The sequence below is a fragment of the Eretmochelys imbricata genome, chromosome 1 (genome assembly GCF_965152235.1).
Source record: "Eretmochelys imbricata isolate rEreImb1 chromosome 1, rEreImb1.hap1, whole genome shotgun sequence".
Classification (NCBI taxonomy): domain Eukaryota; kingdom Metazoa; phylum Chordata; order Testudines; family Cheloniidae; genus Eretmochelys; species Eretmochelys imbricata.
Genome location: NC_135572.1, coordinates 21662999 through 21681860, shown reverse-complemented (window position 1 = coordinate 21681860; position 18862 = coordinate 21662999). Strand labels below are relative to the sequence as shown.

Genomic DNA, 18862 nt, shown 5'->3' with positions numbered 1-18862 from the left:
AAACAGTGGGCAGCTCCAAGTTAGGGCTGAGGCCTGGGACAGAGCACTGTGGGAAAGCTTCTGCTGCTGCAGTCTGTGCAATAGCTGCCTTGTGGGTAAATGAAGAACTCTGTCTCTGATGCTGTTAATCAGGCACCAGCATGAAATTGCGTATTGATGCTTGACAAAGATTGGGGTGCTGGTGAGTTGAGACCACTAGCTATCATGCGGAGAAAAACTGTCTCATTGTTTCCTTGTGATTCCCCCATCTGTCTGTATCCCCCTGTTGTTGTCTCTTTCTTATAGATAGATTATAGGCTCTTTGGGGCAGGGACTGTCTTTTGTTCTGTGTCTGTGCAGCGCCTAGCACCATGGGGTCCTGATCCATGCCTCAGAATCCTAGGTGCTATAATATACCAATAATATTATAGAAGTGAAAGCTTATGGTCAAATAAATTGGTTAGTCTCTAAGGTGCCAAGTACTCCTTTTCTTTTTGCGAATACAAACTAACACGGCTGCTACTCTGACACCAATGAATTAAATGTGATTTACAGAAAATAACTGAATATTCCTAACTGCAATTGTGATGTAATATTAGCCTCTGGCCAGCAGATGGCAGTGGAAGATTTAAACTAGGGGTTCATTTATATATGTGGAACTCTGCTGGCAAGTTTCAGGCAAGGATATGTGCACACAAAACAGTAGTGAAGCTACAGAGGGGTAGTACTTAGCCCTTCGGTCCCTGGGGATGAGAGTACTTTATTCCTCCTTAGCAGGCAAACAGGAGAGGTGGCAGCTGGGAATGTGGCTGTGGTCTATTTAGTTTACCCTATTCCTGACCCTTCAGTTCTCATTGCTTTGCAGAATGTTGTATTGAAAATGCATAACTCCTCTATAATGACAGGTTTTAGAGTAACAGCCGTGTTAGTCTGTATTTGCAAAAAGAAAAGGAGTACTTGTGGCACCTTAGAGACTAACCAATTTATTTGAGCATAAGCTTTCGTGAGCTACAGCTCACTTCATCGGATGCATACTGTGGAAAGTGTAGAAGATCTTTTAATATACACACAAAGCATGAAAAAATATCTCCTCCCACCCCACTCTCCTATTACCAGCAGGAGAGTGGGGTGAGGGGAGGTATTTTTTCATGCTTTGTGTGTATAAAAAGATCTTCTACACTTTCCACAGTATGCATCTGATGAAGTGAGCTGTAGCTCACGAAAGCTTATGCTCAGATAAATTGGTTAGTCTCTAAGGTGCCACAAGTACTCCTTTTCTTTTTGCGAACTCCTCTATAGTTGGTGGGAGGAAGCTGGAGCTTTAAGCTGCCTGAATGGGGAGTGCTGGGGCTTTGGCTACCTGAGAAGACAGATTTGGGATTATGCAGTAAACACATTATCTTTGTTTTTCTGTTACACTAACCACTACTGAAATAGTTAATGTTGAAATTTAAATTGCCACCACTGGCTTCAGAGTTAAGACATTGAAGCAGTTCACACCTGACTTAGCTGGTGTGGCAGGCTGTCTATGTGCTCCAGAATACAAAACCGCAAAGATTTATAACTCTGTTTTTGTGGGAAAGGTTTTCTTTGCCTGCAGGGCTAGAAACTATGGGGAAAAGGGGGCAGAAAGCAAGGACTGTGGACAAGAGTTCTGTCGCAAGGGGTGGATTCTGTGCTATATGCCAGGGCTCCTACATAATTGTCTGTTGTTGTTGGGGACGAGGGGAGTTGGCTTTTTTCCCCGCATTTTCTGAAGCAGCCTGTGGGGCAATTATCATGTACCAGAGTTCAATGTTGTTCATATCTAGGGGGTTGGGTCCAGGCCTATGGCCAATACTAACATCAAGGAAGTAAGCTGTGCACCTGTCCGGCTACAAGTGGTGGCTGTAAGGAAGAGCAATCCTTTCTGTCTGAGCATCCTCTTTGCTCTTCGGAGATGCTGACCCAGGTGGACACAACAGATGCTGCTGGTGTCTTTGCAGCAACGGAGCTATATGTTGCTAATGAACCTTATACCTTTTCATGTTGTTTTTCACACGTTCCCCAAAGCAGTCACCTGAGGGCAGACACTCATCCCTGAGATGGTGGGTGTGAGCTGCAGTTTCTCCAGACACTCTTTAAGGTGGCTTGTCTCTGCTCGGTATTCATCTAGCTGACGCTCCAGCTTCTCTCGACGGACACGCTCGTACTCCAGCTGGGCCTCCAGTTCTCTAACCATCCTGCCAAACGCAAAAATCAGGCAAGCCAACTCTGATGAAATGCTGTTAACCATGTCAGCTCCTGTCTCTGTTACTCTGTGTGGCCCAAAAGGAGGGTCCAGGCACTATCCTGATGCTACAAGGCAAGATAGCTTATGGAGGCCTGGGGGTGATACACCTGGAACTGCCCTTCCTGCTGCTCCAGAAAGGAGTACTGGGTCCCCAGCACCTGCTGCTAACACTAGCATAAGTACAGGAAGGCCATATTCCAAACTTTGGTGGCCTTTTATCAGCTAAGATGATTATTTAAGCACTAATAGTGTGCTCTGTGTTGTAAAAGAGTTTAATGGAGACATGCTCCCTGCTCCAATGAGTGTGAAATCTCTTTGGGACTATGGAGGAAAAACTACACAATTAGCCAGTGCATGACCTCGCACCCTGGAGAACTCTAAATTGGAATCCTGCTCAGCTACTGCACTAGGTGGGGAGAAGAGAGAGAAGCTCTTTGCTGCTGTAACAAGCCAGGTCTACATAGATGTAAGCAGGGTCTGAATGAACTCTTCCCTGACATCTAGTGATGAGCTGTGGGGAGAAGACTTGAGGAACGGACCGTATTTACGTAAACACACCTATTCCAACTAGGAATGCAGCCGATGGAGCTGCTTTGCCAAAGTGATCAATTTTAACTGGTGATGAGTTACAAATCACTTTACATAAGATCGGCCATACTGGGTCAGACCAGTGGTCCATCTAGCCCAGTTTCCTGTCTTCTGACAGTGGCCAATTCCAGGTGCTTCTGAGGGTATGAACAGAACAGGTAGTCATCAAGTGATCCATCCCCTGTTCCAATTCCCAGCTTCTGGCAAACAGAGACTAGGGACATTTCAGAGCATGGTTTTGCATCTCTACACATCCTGGCTAATAGCCATTGATGGACCTATCCTCAAGGAACTTATCTAGGTTGGCTGGTTTGTTGGTTTTTTGAATCCTGTTATAGTCTTGGCCTTCACAACAGCCTCAGGCAAAGAGTTCCACAGGTTGACTGTGCATTGTGTGAAAAAAATACTTCCTTTTGTTTGTTTTAAACCTCCTGCCTCTTAATTTCATTTGGTGACCCCTGGTTCTTGTGTTATGAGATGGAGTAAATAACACTTCCTTATTTACTTTCTCCACACCAGTCATGATTTTATAGACCTGTATCATATCCCCCCTTAGTTGTCTCTTTTGCAAGCTAAGAAGTCCCAGTCTTATTAATCTCTCAGATGAAAGCTATTCCATACCCCTAATCATTTTTGTTGCCCTTTCCTGAACCTTTTCCAATTCCAATATATCTTTTTTGAGGTGGGATGACCACATCTGCACGCAGTATTCAAGATGTGAGCGTACCATGGATTTACATAGAGGCAATACGATATTGCCTCTGTTAAAGCACTGACGTATTGAAACCAGGAGTAATGAAATGTTGTTATTCTTATTGTACGAGTAAAGGGCATCAGAACTGTACTTAACCTGCCCCTGATTGAGGGGGTCACCCTAAATTGAACCTCACTCGTTAAGCAGGGGGTAGGGATAAACCCCAGTGAAGTGGAGAGAGAGTAGGGAGAGGTGTTTCTACCTGGCGGTGTTGGCTCTGCCTCAGGAGTTTTAGACACCAGTTGACCCTCCTCTCATCTCTCCACTGTTTAAAGACAGAACTGATTAGACTCAGCTGAGAACCTTGTTTTGTTCTGTAATCACTGGAGCTGAAATCACTTAGGCTATGTCTATGCTAGAGAGCCTACAGCATCACAGCTGTGCTGATGCAGGTGCACCGCTGTCAGATCTCTCCTGTAGCTGCTCTGTGCCAATGAGAAAGAGCTCTCCTGTTGACATAATAAAACCACCCCCACGGTAGCTACGTCAGCAGGAGAAGCTCTCCTACCAACACAGCGCTGTGTATAGTACCACTTATGCTGGCGAAACTTATGTTGCTCAAGGGATGTTTTTTCCACACCCTTGAGCAACATAAGCTTTGCCAATACAAGTGATAGTCTAGATATAGCCTTAGATCTGGTGTGGGACAATGGTGTGGTGAAAGAGACTGGACAGCCTGCTCTAGCAGTGAGATTCCCCGCTACCTGCTGACATCATGGAGAGCTGGGTTAAGTGGTGGAACTTCAGAACGTGAAGAGGCAGAAGAACAGCGGCCAGCAGAGGCAGAGACTGACAGTGGGGTCAGAGAGCAGCCAACAGCAGCCAGCAATGACAGCAGAGTGAACCGCGGCGATGTCAGCACAGAGACATCGCTCCATATCTTCCCCTCACCCCATCTCGGGATGGGAGGTGAACTCACATGAACACACCCCTGAACTCTGGATCTTTGCTGACCAAGGACAGCAACTGTGAGTGGGGTGCAGTGGAGGGAGAGGGCAGTGGCATGTTAGAGGAACATTTGGATGTCAGACTTTCACACCACAAGGTGAGAGACTGAAGCAAAGGACACTGCCCAACGTAGTCTGGGGTGGGTGTTTGCCCATGGTCCTGGGGTTTTGAATCGTGGCTGTGGGGTTTTCTCAAAGTAATGCTGGGTTCCTTTTCCCTTTTTATTAAAAATTTTCTTTGCGATACACAGACTCAGTGCTTGTGAGAGGGGAAGTACTGACGCTTAGAGGCAGCTGGGGGTTCTGGTTGGTTTTCCAGATTGCTGGGTGGGGGCTCAAGCCGGTTCTATTTTCTGTTGTTAGGAGAAATGCCTTGGCGTTGAACCTGGCCCTTGTTGCTATCAACACCACCTGGCAGAAGGGTTACATACGTAAAGACTAAATCACGTGCATGGGCGATAAGTCACTCAGAACCATCGGCTGTCATCACAGGCCCGAGCAGAAGGACAATAACCCTTCGCTGGCAGCAGACTAGTACTAAAGTTTATACTCAACATAGACCAACCACTAGAGGGCAACATCATCCCACACACTGGAGCAGACCTGACAGCCTATAAAGCAGTGTTACCCAAACAGTAGGTTGCAGGAAGGGTCTAGGTCAGGAGTGGCCAAACTTCCTGACCCTCGGAGCTGCATACAACAAATCTTCAGAAGTTCGAGAGCTGGGGTGTGCCTGCCGGGGTTTGGGACCTCAGCCCCGCAGCAGCTGAAGTACCAAGCCCCAGCACGTGCACCCCATGGGGCAGAAGCCCGAGCCCCACCTCTCCACTCAGCAGAAGCCCCTACCCCACCACCCCACTGCAAGGCAAAGGTCCCAAGCTCCCCCTGCCCCCCAGGTCTGGTAGGTGGAGAATTGGGGGTGCATGGGGTGGCTCTGTGAGCCACACTTTAACAGTAAAAGAGCCACAGTTTGGCCACCCCTGGTCTAGGTGTTGCTCTCCCCGTGTGCTCTCATTTCGCGTGAGGAGTGGGACTGGGCAGCAGGAGCGTGGAGGAAGTGCCTCCTAGGCACGCACAGGCAGGGATAGGCTGTTGACTGTCCTGTCATTGGCTTTGGCCACTTCCTCTGCACAGCTGCCCGCATCCCGCTGCTCTCACTTCCCCTGAGCAGCAACAGCAGGGAGGAAGCGAGTGGATAGTCAGCAGCCTGGTAGCAATCACAGCCCAGCTGCAGGGAGAGGGGGACTGCAGAAACAGGTGGGCCTGGGGGAAGTCGAGCAGAGGCCTTGGAGGCTAGGCTGTGGTGGGAGAGAAACGGGTAATGATGGGTCCCCAAAAGGGACAAAATGCCGTTGATGGGTTGTCTTAGTAAAGAGTTTGGGAGCCTTAGAAGTACCTGCCAGGCTACATGCTCAGCTCCTGGCCACAACTAACAGGACAAGAAAAATAACTGCAGAACCAAAAGGTTCATACAAAATGGTGAAGGTTCTTCCAAACAGGTTCCTTAAACAATGGGCGCTCAGGTGGCAGACCTTGCATGGCAGTAGATGGTTCCCTTAAACTGTTTCCAAGTCTAAAGCTAAATCCCAAATGAAGGAAGAGATTCAAAGATGAACCAAAATGTGCATGTGGTTTACTATGGGTGAAGCTGCAGCAAGAGCTACTAAGCAATCCCTTTTCCAGTTTAGACATTCACATTTCATATCCTGTCATTCTTATTGTGACCAGCTGTCTAATGTCAAACTGAAACGTCCGGTCTGAGTCTGTTCTCCCTCACGCAACCATGAATCAACACAATCACACTGGTGTACGTTAGAAACACACAGGCTCTGTAAATTTAAACAGGGAAGAAATATAGTAAGTATTATCCCCATTTTACAGAAGGAAGACATGAGAGTTTGCCTGCCTGTCAGGTATGCTGTGCATCCACAGTTCCCACTGAAATCAAGCGAAGTGCAGATACTCAGCATGTCTGAAAATCAGGCCATAAGTGACTTGCTCTGCCACTATGATATTTGGGGCTGGGAACTTGGGGCAGGTATCCTGATGCCAAGTGCCTTGCTGACAAGTGTTGAACAGAAGGAGCCAGATTGTTGCCAAGTCTATATGCTGACAAGGGGGAAATATGTCCTGAAATATGTCCTGAGTGGCTCCTTTGCTTGTCTATTTCACCCCAACCATTTATAAAACAAAACATTTTAAAATGTGCGAGTGGGCACTGAAAAGCCATTGGAGTGAATTTAGAAAAGCCAGGAATTAACAGCCCTCGAGAATAAAGGTCACTGGCCATGGAGGCAATAGCAAGGGCAAGCTTTCCCCGCACTGCTCGGCCAGCATGTCTTGAAATATCCATGGAGGAATCCTTTGTATGGAGACAGTATAGTCTCCATATGCCCATTCAGTCCTTGGTTACTCTGCAGATATTGTCAGTAAAGGAACCAATCAGTGCCAGTTGTAATGGCGGCTTTTGTGATGTGGATGCAACTGGACTGAAAATACAAATTCATTTTTCACAAGCCAAACAAGATAGTCATGCCTTTTCGCTCACTACCAACCTGGGATGGATGGATTTGAACACTGACTTAGAGCTGAAAGGGACCCTGTTAGCAGTCCGTTGAGTCATATCCTTTAAAGTTTTAAGTTAATACTTTTAATCCCACTGGTGACATCTTTTGCTCCCCCCAAAGCAACAGAGTCTCTGCCAGCCCTGCTATCCATCTGCTATCCCGCTGTAAGTCAGTTCTTTCCCAAACACGCACCTTTTATCAGTGACTAACAAGAGGCATTGGCTCGGGGATCCCAACAGACTGTAACAGAGAGAGAGAGAGAGGGACAGTGGATCTGCAGGGATTCAGGCCCAGATTTTAAAGGTATTTAGGTACTGCTTTGCACCTGGGACATAGGATCCTAAGTGCCCACATCACTTTTGACAATGACACTGAGTGGAGCCATGCGTAACTACCTTTAAAACTCTGGGCCTTGGACAACGGTAAGTAGCCAGGTGTCCAGGAGGAAGTTGAAATAACCTACAAAAAGTGACACCGCCATTTAATATTCCAAAATCATAGCAAGACAATATTGCACTTCCTTTAAACCATTTAACAGAACACTTCTGTATAGTAATGAGACACTGGGGAATCAGGTAAACATTATGGAAGTGGCTAGAAGCCCAAGTATGCCTTTGCTGAGGTTTTTCAGACCTAGTAGCCATCTAAGTTCTTAACCATAGGTTCTGCATTTGAAACATAATAAATAAATACAATATTAAGTAACACTAATACATTGCATTCATCTAGCTCCTTGCATCCATGGATCTCCACAGATTTTACAAACATTACAGAGTTAATTGAATCTTACTTTTCAGCGTCCCTTTCTTCTTTCTTCTTCTTCCTCTCCTCTACAGTTATTCCTCCCAGCTGTTTGTAGTTGCTGTAGGCAATTTCTAGAAGTTGCCGAAGTTTTTCAATCTTTTGGTAGGCTCTGACTGCAAGACAGACAGCTAACTGGGTAGCAGACTGGGTAGCTAACATGAGGATGTGCGTGAAGAAGCTTGGTTTTCTGAAGGTTGGGAGATGTTTTTTCGCAGTGGGCTCTATTAGACTGTGGAACAATCTCCCAAAGAAAGTAGCAGAATCACCATTACTGAATAGATTTAAAACTACATCAGACACATCACTCAAAAAAATACTGTAAGGAACAATCCTGTGCTGGCTTTCCAGAGATGGACTAGATTGACCTAAATTATCTTCTGTTCTAACTTAAGAACATAAGAATGGCCATATTGGGTCAGACCAGAGGTCCATCCAGCCCAGTATCCTGTCAGCCGACAGTGGCCAATGCCAGGTGCCCCAGAGGGAGTGAACCTAACAGGTAATGATCTAGTGATCTCTCTCCTGCCATCCATCTCCACCCTCTGACAAACAGAGGCTAGGGACACCATTCCTTACCCATCCTGGCTAATAGCCATTAATGGACTTAACCTCCATGAATTTATCCAATTCTCTTTTAAACCCTGTTATAGTCCTAGCCTTCACAACCTCCTCAGGCAAGGAGTTCCACAGGTTGACCGTGCACTGTGTGAAGAAGAACTTCCTTTTATTTGTTTTAAACCTGCTGCCCATTAATTTCATTTGGTGGCCCCTAGTTCTTATATTATGGGAACAAAAGTAAATAACTTTTCCTTATTCACTTTCTCCACATCACTCATGATTTTATATACCTCTATCATATCCCCCCCTTAGTCTCCTCCTTTCCGAGCCGAAAAGTCCTAGCCTCTTTAATCTCTCCTCATATGGGACCCATTCCAAACCCCTAATCATTTTAGTTGCCCTTTTCTGAACCTTTTCTAATGCCAGTATATCTTTTTTGAGATGAGGGGACCACATCTGTACACAATATTCAAGATGTGGGCCTACCATGGATTTATATAAGGGCAATAAGATATTCTCCACCTTATTCTCTATCCCTTTTTTAATGATTCCTAACATCCCGTTTGCTTTTTCGACTGCCACTGCACACTGCATGGACGTCTTCAGAGAACTATCAATGACGACTCCAAGATCTTTCTCCTGAATAGTTGCAGCTAAATTAGCCCCCATCATATTGTATATATAGTTGGGGTTATTTTTTTCCAATGTGCATTACTTTACATTTATCCACATTAAATCTCATTTGCCATTTTGTTGCCCAATCACTTAGTTTTGGGAGATCTTTTTGAAGTTCCTCACAGTCTGCTTTGTTCTCAACTATCTTGAGCAGTTTAGTATCAGCTGCAAACTTTGCCACCTCACTGTTTATCCCTGTCTACAGATCATTTATGAATAAGTTGAATAGGATTGGTCCTAGGACTGACCCTTGGGGAACACCACTAGTTACCCCTCTCCATTCTGAAAATGTACCATTTATTCCTACCCTTTGCTCCCTGTCTTTTAACCAGTTCTCAGTCCATGAAAGGATCTTCCCTCTTATCCCATGACAACTTAATTTAAGTAAGAGCCTTTGGTGAGGGACCTTGTCAAAGGCTTTCTGGAAATCTAAGTACACTATGTCCACTGGATCTCCCTTGTCCACATGTTTGTTGACCCCCTCAAGGAACTCTAATAGATTAGTAAGACATGATTTCCCTTTACATAAACCATGTTGACTTTTGCCCAACAATTTATGTTCTTCTATGTGTCTGACAATTTTATTCTTTACTATTGTTTCAACTAATTTGCCCGGTACTGACGTTAGACTTACCGATCTGTAATTGCCAGGATCACCTCTAGAGACCTTTTTAAATATTGGCGCTACATTAACTATCTTCCAGTCACTGGGTACAGAAGCTGATTTAAAGGACAGGTTACAAACCATAGTTAATAGTTCCGCAATTTCACATTTGAATTCTTTCAGAACTCTTGGGTGAAGGCCATCTGGTCCCAGTGTCTTGTTATTGTTAAGTTTCTCAATTAATTCCAAAACGTCCTCAAGTGACACTTCAATTTGTGACAATTCCTCAGATTTGTCACCTACAAAAGACAGCTCAGGTTTGGGAATCTCCCTAACATCCTCAGCTGGGAAGACTGAAGCAAAGAATTCTTTTAGTTTCTCCACAATGACTTTATCATCTTTAAGTGCTCCTTTTGTACCTCGATCGTCCAGGGGCCCCACTGGTTGTTTAGCAGGCTTCCTGCTTCTGATGTACTTAAAAAACATTTTGTTATTACCTTCTGAGGTTTTGGCTATCTGTTCTTCAAACTCCTTTTTGGCTTTTCTTATTACATTTTTACATGTAATTTGGCAGTGTTTATGCTCCTTTCTATTTACCTCACTAGGATTTGACTTCCACTTTTTAAAAAGATGCCTTTTTATCTCTCACTGTTAAGCCACGGTTGCTCTTTTTTAGCTCTTTTACTGTGTTTTTTAATTTGGGGTATACATTTAAGTTGAGCCTCTATTATGGTGTCTTTGAAAAGTGTCCACGCAGCTTGCAGGGATTTCACTCTAGTCACTGTACCTTTTAATTTCTGTTTAACTAACCTCCTCGTTTTTGCATAGTTCCCCGTTCTGAAATTAAATGCCACAGTGTTGGACTGCTGAGGTGTTCTTCCCACCACAGGAATGTTAAATGTTATCATATTATGGTCACTATTTCCAAGCGGTCCTGTTATAGTTACCTCTTGGACCAGATCCTTCCATGATTAAAATATTTTTCTTGATTTCCACAATTTATTTTAAAGCTCATTGGTACTGACAAAAGATTCTGCAGCAGTAGGGAGCAACTCTGCAACTAAAAATATTTTGTTCTAGGATTCTCATTCCTTCCCACCTATTCAAGAGAAGAATCAGTAAAGAGAGACAGAACTTACTGCGAGCGTCTCTTTTTTTTGCTTCATCTGGAATGAAATCTTCCGTGGTGTCTGTGCTCCCTTCCACACCATGTCTGTCGAAAAACCTTTCATCGTTGTCATCTATTTCTTCATCAGAATCGTCTCCCATTGCCCGTCTCAAAAGCTCCGCAGCTGCCAACTGGGCGAATCTGCACAACGCAGTCAATAGTTCATAGCCAGTGAAAAACACACGCACCTCTGAAAAAGCAGCCCAAGATCCACTGCTGATTAGAACACACGCACTTGAATATATGTCAAATAGCAGCAGCTCCCGTGCGTTCTTCACACTCCCATTTACTTCAGTGGTAGTTGATGTGGGACTTTAAGGTACACAGGGGAGCCTATACCTCTAGCGCACAAGCTGCAGCCAGCTAAAATGGGTTTTGCACCATTTTGATGAGGCTACACTTCTGCCTCAGTAATATCCGGTGGCAGTTAATTGCACAGTTTAATAAGTTGTGCAAAAATGTATTTCCTTTTAGTTATTTTAAATTTATTTTGCCTTTTATTTGAATCAAATAAGCACCTGTATTATATTTAAAGGTAAACAGGAGTGGCCAGCTGGTCTTCTGCAGTGTTCATTATTTTGTATACCTCTATCATGTCTCCTCTCAATCTTCTCTTTTCTAAACTAAACAGGTCTCACCTCGCCTTATACAGAATTTGACCCATCTCTAGTTACAATATAAATACCCTCAATAAAACCCTTTGCAACACCAATAGAGCCAAAAGGCTGTTAACCCAAAGTTGAAATTCATGGGCTTGATTCTGCTCTCACCTACACCAATGTATATCAGGAGTAACATTACCTGAAGTCAACAGAGTTACAGTCGTATAAAAGCAGTGAGTGCAGAATCAGCCCCTATACAAATAAATTATAGCTCAGAGATCTGAACTGCTACCTTTTGGCTACGTCTTTTGGAGTCTCTCCAGCTTCATTCGTAATGTCACAATCAGCTCCTATATCAATCAACCATTGCAAGCAGCTTATGTGTCCTTGTCCAGCAGCTAAGGAAAAAGAATATGTACTAAAGTCAATTATACACACTTTTATTCAAAAATGCCTTTTCCCTAACATGACTTGACACCCTCTAAAGTATGTATAGTTTATACATGTCACTAGCAACCTATGATGGAAATATTAGTTTATAATGGGCCAAATGCTACCCCGGAGTATAAGCCTGTTTTTATTTTCATTTCCTCTTTTATGTAAAGTAAATGTTATTGGCTGATCCTCAGTTCTGTAAGTGGTGCAACGGTACTGAAGTCAGGAGAAAGTTCTGGCCCCATAGCTATCAGCCTGGAGTTTGATCTTAGGATGCCTCCTGAAGGTACACTACCTAAGCTCATCCACTACAGGCTGGTCAGTTTGGTTCTTATTATCTGGTGTCCCCAAGTATGTTCTCAGCTGTGTGAAGTATTATGGCTTCTGTAACACTGGGCATCCATTAAAGGTTCCATACAGTATCCTAAGGATGAGTGTTGAATGGACAAGAGCTTTGATTGCCTGGGAGAGAATTCTGTTACTGGCTCATGGCTCTTGCAATGCAGCATAATATGAAGCTGCAGATCTACCATATGTTCTAAAACTATGGTGCGGTATTTTATGCTACTTACGGGTTCCTTATTTATCTACTATGCCTCCTGGTTATGATTAGGCCCAGATCCTCAAAGGCATTTAGGTGCCTAACTCCCATTAATTTCAATAAGTTAGGCACCTAAATTGTTTTCAGGATCTGGGCAAATGCTTTTCTCAAATGTCAATACAACCCCTGAGAAAGCACCAAATGATAGCTGCCACGTGCATGTTTATTTTATCTGGGTGGCAGGCTTTTGGAGAGAGAGTGTGAAATGTCAAGCAGTTCCATTCTTTTTGGTCCTCCCCAACCATAGCTTTGTATCCCTACAATATTTCTCTCTTTTCACGGTTTTTCTAGCCATCAATGTCATGGGATACCATCTGTTTGCTCCTTATACTGGCTTTCCTTCACCCATCTAGAGCTGGTACAAACACTTGACCTGAAATGTTAACACCATTTACAACTTTCTCTTGCTCCTGTTTATGAAGTAACACGTTGGCATCAGGGTGCGGGGAGGAGAGCTTTGCTTGGTTCCCTTTGAGAACTACAGCATTGACAGTTATCAAAGGGAAAATCCATCTCTTTTAGCTTCCCACATAGCATATGATGTCAGAAGTAGGGCATCTGACTCATAATTAACAGTGCTGCAAAAGGGATGATCTGAATCAAGCAAGTGGTAATTTTTTAGTATATATTAGAAGAAAAACATTTGCCTTAGGGATAGCATCAATCTGAGGAGTTACAATCAAACCTTGTAGGACTGGAGAATTATTCCTGGAAAAGATTAAATATGTTTTTAAAAGAAAGTGACAGATTTTATGATTGATATAGAACAATTTACAATAATATAATCCTAGGGGACACAGAAAGGAAAACACAAACAGAGTAGGACCCTGACTCAGCAAACCACTTAAACACTTGTTTATCTTTAAGCACATGAATAGTCTCATTGGAAGTCAACAGACCAAGTGCTTTGTTGAATCAGGGTCTGCAAGGGAAAATGTGTAATGGAAGTTTGTTTGTGTAGACTGTACTGGTTGGGGTGTCTGTCTCTTTTAGAGCCAGAACCCACTCTGTGCCTCCCTCTAGCTCCACAAGTATATAGGCAGCTCCTCCTAGACAGCTATGATCTAAGCACAGGGTTCCGTTTTGGCCAGGACAGTCTCTTTTTTAAGCCCTGTCCCAGCTACCCTGACTTTTTTGGCAAAAGTGGGCATTTTCCCCGTTTGCTCCTGCCAACTTGCAGCAAATGGGACAAATGCCCACTTTTGCCAAAAAAGTGGTGTGTGGAGAAAAATGTCAGGGCGGGGGGAGTGGTGATGCCAGCCCCGCACATTGGAAGAGGCAGGGCTCGAGTGGGGAGCAGGTAGGGCTTGGGTGAGCAGCGATGCCAGCCCTGCGTGGGCATGGAGGACTGGGCTCCAGCAAACAGCTTGGGCCAGCCCTGCACAGGGGAGGGATGAGCTTTAAAGGCAAACTGCAAAAAATAGCTCACACCTTCTGCATCACTCTGCTGCAAAGCAATGTGTTAGATAGCCCTGTATATACAGCATCATAGTCCTCCACAGCGTACTACCGTATGTCTATCATGTGGTTTTGTACATTGCACATCACCATAGTGTTCGAGTGCCTAGAAAGTAAAGATGCAGTTCACAGTACAGTACAGTTCCATAGCTACATACACAATATTTCTAAAAGTTACATCTAAACAGATTAGAATTGTTGAATTTTTTAAAAATTTAAAATTTTTTTTGGACTTCAACTTGATTATTCTCATTTTTTAGCAATTCCCACCTATGCATGCATGCACCACCAAAAATGGATATAACTTACTGTGGGAGAATGTACCCCTATATTCACACCCTACACACTACTGTAATAATCTTTGTACAACGTATGCCTTATGAGGTATCATTTGAAAACTCATAATTTGCTGCTCATTATTGTCCTGATAAAATGTGTATGTCCACATTGTATGTGAAGTTATAAGATTCCACTATATGGTGTTAACACGTTCCATACTGAGGTTGGCAAATAGATCTGTCTCAAACAAAGGAATGTGTGCTCTGTTTAATTTGCATTTAAGCGGCAAACAGAGTCCTGAAGCCAGAAGGGAAACAAAGGAAGCTCAAACAGGTGAGGAAAAAGCAGCAGGGAACATGTTTTTTAAGAGGGGGACAGAAACTATAAAAAGGAGGGACAAATATCTCAAGGACCCCAACTCTCTCTCCCTGCATGTCTCATTGACAGCACCTGAAGCGACAAAGGAAGCATTCACTGGATACAGGGAGAAGGGGTCCTAACCTAAGAAGTTTGGTCAGTGAGACTGATGAAAGCATGTGGTGAGAAAACAGTGCTTTGAATTTAACATAGTTTGTTAATTTAGGCATCAGCATTTTAACTTTGTTTCTTGTAATCATTTCTGACTTTCATGCCTCATTACTTGTACTCACTTAAAATTTCTCTCTTTGTAGTTAATACATTTGTTCTGTTGTTTCATCTAATCCAGTGTGTTTAAATTGAAGTTTTTGGGAAACTCCGTTTGGAGTGGCAAGTTGTATATATATTAAAGAAATAACAGACTTTATATAAACTTGTATTGCCCAGGAGAGGGTGGAAATTTCCTGGGTGGAAATCAAAACTGGGAGCGTGTTGGGGTCACCCTGCAATATAACCCAGGCTGGTGAAAGCCATATGTGGCTGGCAGGCCGCAGTTACACACGAACACTCAGGTGTGGCTTGCATGGTGGAAGGCTTTGTGAGCAGCCCATGTGGGAACTTCTTCATCAAGGCATTGTAAGGCACCCCAGGTTGCAGGGCAAGGGTGGCACAACTGCTCATATAGTTTAGATTGTACCCAGATATATCACACTTACATCCAGCTGTTTGCAACCTGGGATGCAGATCCTGGACTAGGCTTAACAGGCTGCTGACTGAAATGGCCAGAGTGGCTGCCACAATGCAGAAATTTGGCTTACTTCAATCTTTACAAGGTGACTGAAGGGCAGTGATGAAGATGGTCAAATATGGTGGGGAAATGCATGATTAGGAAATTGGAGAGTGCACTGCACCATCTTGCTACCCTTGGTGATGCAGCAGTAACAATCTAGACTTCAACTTGTGATGCATACAAAGGATGACAACCACCAAATATGTATTTTTGTCTGCATAATCTCTGCTGGCTGCCCTTTGGAGCTCTTGGGAAAATGAGATGCTGTAGTTCATGAGCTTACCTGATGAGCAGCCACTTAAATAAGTAAGCGAACAAGTCAATAACAAACAGTAATGAGCTGCAACACAGTTCCTAATTACTGACCTTTGTGCATGAGAGTGGATCCCTTATCATCCCGCTCATTAATATTGATGATTCCACTTTCCACTAATCTTCTAAGTGTCACCAAGTCCCCTTTGAAGGCAGCAACATGACCTGGAAATGCTAAATCTGAAAAATGGAACAGACATGAATCCAAGTAAATGCCGGTAACTCCAATAAGTAGGCAAACAAGCTATTTTTTCACCTCACCTTTCATAGTTTCTCTCTCTAAATAATAATTTAAACATGGAAATGTCATACTTGTTAGTGAGGTTAATGCACCCTTAATTGGTTGAAACACGGCTGCAGAACATAGCATTATCATCACAGGCTTCATTAAGCATGTCTTGGCTACTGGCTACAGGCATCTTATATAATTTTACAGAGAGGAGATTCACTTCATATTTCTGTAGTAATAAATATACCTTTGGTTGAAAGTTAATGGACTAATAATGCTGGGAACTGAAGCTGTCTCCTTATTTTCAAGTCAATGGTCCTAGGTAGGATATACAATGTATTAATTTTTCTTGGTGGAAAAATTATCCATTGAGGCACTTTGATTTTTCTTGTTAGTTGATATGATTAATACTAAGAAAAGACTAATAGATATGGAATGAGTGCTTGAAAAATCGAGCAAGTCTTCCCTTCAGAATAATCATAATGGGCAAGCTTCTGCTATCCTTTCTCTTGAATAATACTTACTTATCAAGTAGTCCTATTGATTTCAGTGGGACTATTGCCAGAGTAAGGTATAACTCAAAATGAATAAGGGAACCAAAATCTTGTCCTAAATATGTAACTGCCTGGAAATTTGTGGACATTGGAATATGTGTCAGATTGTAAAAGGAATATGAACAGCTTTGTATAACTAAAGCAAAAGGACTGCATAGTATAGTGTTGCTGTTTTGTTTTCATTATGAGAAAATCGGAGACATGACAAACATGTAAATAAAGTTAACAACTATCGGAAGCTTCAGCTGTTTCTCACACTGCTTATACACAGTTCCACTTGAAAGTTAGAATCACCTGCTGCCCAGATCATTTGTATCACTCATTTCTACAGAGTTATTGTTGCATTGTGGCATTTTCTGTTTTACAAGCTAGTATCTCAGAAGCTTTTCAGGCACCTACTCACTTTCCTGTTCTTCTGGATGATCTCTCTCATGTTCCACGCTGTCGATGTACTGTACAATATTATCCTTATAGAATCTCTGTGCCAAGTCCTTTGGGGTCTCCCCATGGTCATTCCTGGCTTTCAAGGTGTGAGACACACTGGCCATTTTACTAACCAAGAACTTAAAACAATGCAGGTGGCCCTCCATTGCTGCCAGATGAGCTATTGCACAAAGGAAGAACATGGCAATATTAAACCTGAGCACAGCCACCTGCCAAATGAAGAGGTACTTAGCTAAATTGTTGTTACTGTTCAGCCCACTGTTAGAGTCTGATTTAGACTATTGATCAGATGTCAGATAACCAAGGGTTATTCAGGTTTTATTAGGCAAAGACAAAACAGCACAATACATAAATGTGAGGATTAATATCTCACCAGTCCAGAAAGCAGCTTCTCAGCAGCTTCAAACCTGCTCCAAAGTGTGAGCTTAATTCACCTTATTTATATTTGACGTACATAGTGCAGTTATTTACAACAAGCAGAAGATTAATCTAATTTCATATCTTTTTTTTAAATACAAAATCATAAATTCCCCTATAATTTCATTTCTATACAGAATTCCTCTTCCTTTTCTGTCCTGGATTGTTGTATAGTATTGCTGTGTACAGCAGCTGCTACGTTCTACCCCAAAGGTGGCTCCTTTGTATTGGTGGGTTACATGTTACCTTGCTGATGTTACAGGGTACTGTACGGCTTCAATATTTAATGTTTATAAAGAGCGCTGGCAGCCATAATGAAATGAGCTATGGAAGTGCAAAAAATATGCTCATTGCATTATAAACTGTCATGTTTTCCATTCCCATCAGTGGGAAAGGGGAAGGAGGAACTGAATGTCAAATAAAAACTTACTAGTTACCTAATGTCACTGCATGAAAACATTCTGTATAATATGGCTGATATGCTACTGACAGAAAGATGGAATATTTCACTGTAAAGTCCATTATTGTAAAGAAAAATGGTTTCTCTTCAATTAAGAATTCTATTACCCTTGTAATAGCTAAAACATTATATCCAGTTCAAGCACCACTAATGTATTTCATATAAGTAAATTCTTGCCATGTGTAAACTAAAGGAACTATCTAACAAACTATGCACAGCCTTCCACTCCATGCAAATCCTATGAGGCTCTGCAGTAAAAAAGCCTGCTGCATAAGGCCAGAATTCAAGGGGTGAAATCATGGCTCCGTTGAAGTCAATGAGAATTTTGCCATTGGCTTCAGTGGAGTCAGGATTTCACCCAAGCAGATGCAGAGTTTCCCAGGAAGAGGTGAATTCAAAGGAGCCATTATATTGTAGGTAGGGCTGGTAGCACTGCCGATTCCCTATTATCAAGGGTGGCCCGATACTTCTTATTATAAGATCCTGTTTTCAGTTGCTTATAACTTTGCCAAACTTCAACCATTTAGGCTGAAATTTTCCATGCCAGGCATCTGCCTCAGGCTGATTTTTTGTTGTTGTCATTTAATTTCAGCCAAATTATGTTGTTTTGCCCATTTAAAAAAGTCTGTTAAGGTTTTCTTTGAAAAGGTCTATAACTCGCACACTTTGGAGCAGGGATTTGAAATTAGGCAGGCCCGTGGCCTTTGTGTCAGGGATATGCCTTTTGCCATCCTTACCTTGTTCTAGCCCCTTCTCCCCCCCTGAATTTGGCCAAGTTATAAGCCTTTAAAAAAATCGCAATTTGCACATGCTCAGTAGAGACTTCTTAGATTTTAGAAGCTAAATTCCCTGAAGATTCTGTCCGTACTGGGCATGCTCCAATCCAGGGCTGAGCAGGACTTTCCCTGCATCTGCTGCAGGTCATGCTGATTCTGGGTCCAGATACGTGAACTGAGAACTGAGAGACTGTTTCTCCTGTGCTCTCAGTGACTCCCCATCATTGGGCCA

The 18862-nt window shown here is 43.0% G+C and overlaps 1 protein-coding gene across 1 annotated transcript in view; it reads right to left on the bottom strand.

Annotated features, from left to right (window-relative positions):
• ANKRD42 (ankyrin repeat domain 42) overlaps positions 1-18862 on the bottom strand; it is a 28997-nt gene that overhangs the window by 2174 nt on the left and 7961 nt on the right. The window contains exons 6-11 of the mRNA XM_077807670.1: positions 16937-17137; positions 15805-15930; positions 11811-11916; positions 10888-11057; positions 7898-8024; positions 2039-2201 (exon numbers count right to left, since the gene is read on the bottom strand). Coding sequence (XP_077663796.1) covers positions 2039-2201; positions 7898-8024; positions 10888-11057; positions 11811-11916; positions 15805-15930; positions 16937-17137 — 893 coding nt within the window. The remainder of the gene's footprint in view (positions 1-2038; positions 2202-7897; positions 8025-10887; positions 11058-11810; positions 11917-15804; positions 15931-16936; positions 17138-18862) is intronic.